Below are 3,169 nucleotides of genomic sequence, written 5' to 3' on the forward strand. Positions count from 1 at the left end.
CCCGCACCACTGGTAACACTCCTAAAAGAATGTGGCATTGCGTACTTCACACCCTCCAGTGACAATCCTCCTATATCACATCCTCGCACGCTGGGCTAAGTGAAAATTTTCCCCCAAAGTTAAGAGCTCCGCGTGCGCGCTTGCCCCCCTAATCCACTTTGCGGCAGGCGGCCTATTTGTCAATGCAGCATCGACGACGCCATCGACAACTGTGGCCACCCTTGGCCATGCCGGCATGCGACAACTTCTATCCGGATATCCACACCCACACCCTCTCCCTAGCTAGAGGCCGGGGATTGAAAAAAGGGAAGAAAAGAAGGAGGATAGGTACAAGCTCTTCTTGGACGTGCAAAGGGAGAGGATGAAATTCCACCGACAACTGGTGTGGCAGAGGTTGCAAATTGAGAGGGAGAGGATGGACATGGAGAAGACGAAGGCATGAGAACAAATGAAGCTTGAGAAGGCAAAAGCATATGAGAGCATTTGAGATTGAGAGATAGAAAGGTGAGGCTCGCGGGGAACACCAAGGAGTCGAGGATCATGTTCACCGACACTAGCCTCATGGATAACGGAAGTGTGGTTAACCAACCAGAAGGAGATCAACGAGCATGTAGAAAAGTCGTTTGATTCATTTATGTGTTGGCTATGTATGAATTATGTTTTTTTATTTATCATGGATCATTTTGGCTTTTGTTGAATTGTTGTGTTTTATATTGATCGAATGGTCTATGTGCATGATATGCATGAATTTGGGGTTTTGAAAATGAAGGACGTCGCCGCCCAAACTGACAAATAGGATTCGGTCGGCTCCTGTCCAAAGACGCAAAAGCATGGAATAAACTGTGAGTGAAGGAAAACCCGTCGAGTGGCATGCCATGTATATGCTGACAACTGTGTGATGATTTGCCATAATGTGCTATTTTTAAAAAAAAGGATTAAATGCGGCTTGACTTTTTCTAAACATGGTGAAACATATGAAAATGTCTTAAACGGTGTAAATCCATTAAAGCGGCCAAATATGGGTGAAACTGGTGAAACTGAAATTTAGTCTTCATTTAATCAATTTCTTTATTTATTTATATGAATGAAAATTTAGGAGAAGATTATCCTGATCGTTTGATTTGAAAGATTACACATGTGTCGCATCAAGTTGCTGCTATCAGAGAGAAATTAAATAGTCTGCTAGATGATGATTTTGGCCCACTTCGTGTCCCTTACCTCGCGACTACAAACAAAAAGACAAGCACATGAGAGCAGCCTAGCTAGCCACCATTCCTTCCCGCGCGCGAGCACTGAGCTCTCGCGCTGATGAGCAGCTAGCACGCGTTGGACTTGAACCCGAAGACGCTCTGGCCTGCGTCGTAGAGCACCTCGAGCGTCCTCTGCTGCACGTTGCCGATGATGCCGGTGCTCTCGTCGTCGTCGGTGCCCGTGAACGCGAGGCAGCTGCCGAATATGATCCCGTTGGCGTCGAGGTCGACGACCGCGCCGCCGTCGAACATCAGAGCGACGGTGGGTATGGTGACGTTGTCCTGGCCGCTGAAGTCGAAGCACGTGTCCAGGATGCTCCTGGACGGCGCCGTCGGGTACTGCTTCATGCCGTCCTTGAACGCCGTCTTGAGCGCCGTGTACGCCGTGGGCGGCAGCCGCGTGATGATGGTCCCGGAGTCCATCACGGACCCGGCGGAGAAGACGGAGGGCGCCACGCTGATCTGATCCCCGCCGACCTTGATGCCCTGGAGGAGCACGCCGTAGAACGTCGGGGCCTGCTCGCTTCGGAGCATCCCCGTCGTCGCGAAGCCCGTCGTGCCGGTCTGCGCGCCGAGCGTCAGGAACCCCTTGGAGCCGGGGGAAGGCGGGAGGCAGTAGGAGAAGGCCCTGCCGTACGTCGCCGCGGTCTGCGAGATGAGCGACTGCGCGTCGCCGCCGAGCCCCATGAGCCCGTCGGTCTTGTCGCCGAACCCCTCCTCCACGCGGCTGCAGCCGAACTGGAATTCCTTGACCGTGTCCGAGCCCAGCGCCAGCGTGTCGGAGCCGTACGTGCCGGTTGTGTTGGAGCCGTCGCCGTAGCGGACCATGTACTGGCACTGCGAGTTGGAGCAGACGTTGGCCTCCGCGCCGAGCTGTGTGCACGCCGGGGCGCCGCACGAGAACGCGGCGTACGTGCTCGACTTGGCAGGGTCGAAGGGCGTCGACCCGGCCGTGGAGTTGGAGTTGCAGTGCACCCACGACACGTCGCTCCCGGTGTCCATGGTCATGGTCTGCTGCACCGCCGGCGAGCCGACGCCGACGGTTATGACGTACTCCAGCGTGTCCAGGGAAGAGCCCAGCTCGGTCGGCACCTTGAGCTCCTCCGACTGCTGCAGCCCGCCGCCGCGGTGGTTCGTGGAGAACTTGCGCTGGACGTAGCCGGCTCGGAGCTGGTCACGGCGGAGCAGCTCCTCGAAGGCAGGCTCCTTCTTGGCGGGCGCCGGCGAGCACGGGCCATGCCTGTGGTTCAACGGCACCGTGGCTCCAGTGGACGACGACGGATTCACTGCAAAATCAGCGAGCAAATGGAACAATCATTGATCAAGTTGCAGAAAGCTACGCCCATTCGCCCACACTACTGATCTATCTACGTACCCTTGGGCTCGGAGCAGACGGCTTGAGGCTTGAGCGAGCTCGTCGAGAGAATCTTATAGCTCTGCTCACCCGCTGCACTGGCGATGAGAGCATGGCAGATAATGCACGACAGGAGGAGCAGCAGCTGCGAGACGAACGCCATGGCTGCTCCTTGCATCCCAGGGTAGATGTTGGGGGAGGCTAACAGCTAGAATCTGAACTTATATAGATATAAGAATCTTCGAACACAACCACAGAAAAATTGGAACTTGGAAGACTCGTAGTTGACTCGGTAAACATGGCAACATGGTGGCCAAATGGAAGGCTCAGTCTCTCTCTTCCAAACGAAATACTGCCGTCTTGAACACGACGGGAAGTCCCTTTCAGTGAGAAAAAAAAGAACAGGAAAATCACGGTGCAAAGTGCCAAGTTTTAGAGTTCGGCCGTCCCTGTAGCGAGGGGCACCATTCGAAGGTGCTCGCCTTTCTATATAGTGGTGGTCCCTTCGAACGATGGATTTTCATGGGGAAAAACATCTGATTTCATCAAGTTATAAAAATGCTTG

At 54.2% G+C, this 3,169-nt stretch overlaps 1 protein-coding gene across 1 annotated transcript; it reads right to left on the reverse strand.

Annotated features, from left to right (window-relative positions):
• Nucleotides 1–1,043: 1,043 nt before the first annotated feature.
• Nucleotides 1,044–2,928, reverse strand: LOC125514409 (aspartyl protease family protein At5g10770-like). The gene is made up of 2 exons (XM_048679724.1): nt 2,626–2,928; nt 1,044–2,536 (listed from the first exon to the last, which is right to left on the reverse strand). Exons 1-2 carry the CDS (start codon nt 2,780–2,782, stop codon nt 1,317–1,319), a joined length of 1,377 nt encoding a protein of 458 aa, XP_048535681.1. The 5' UTR covers nt 2,783–2,928; the 3' UTR covers nt 1,044–1,316.
• Nucleotides 2,929–3,169: the final 241 nt, after the last annotated feature.

The sequence above is a fragment of the Triticum urartu genome, chromosome 6, assembly GCF_003073215.2.
Source record: "Triticum urartu cultivar G1812 chromosome 6, Tu2.1, whole genome shotgun sequence".
In the NCBI taxonomy this organism is placed as follows: Eukaryota; Viridiplantae; Streptophyta; class Magnoliopsida; order Poales; family Poaceae; genus Triticum; species Triticum urartu.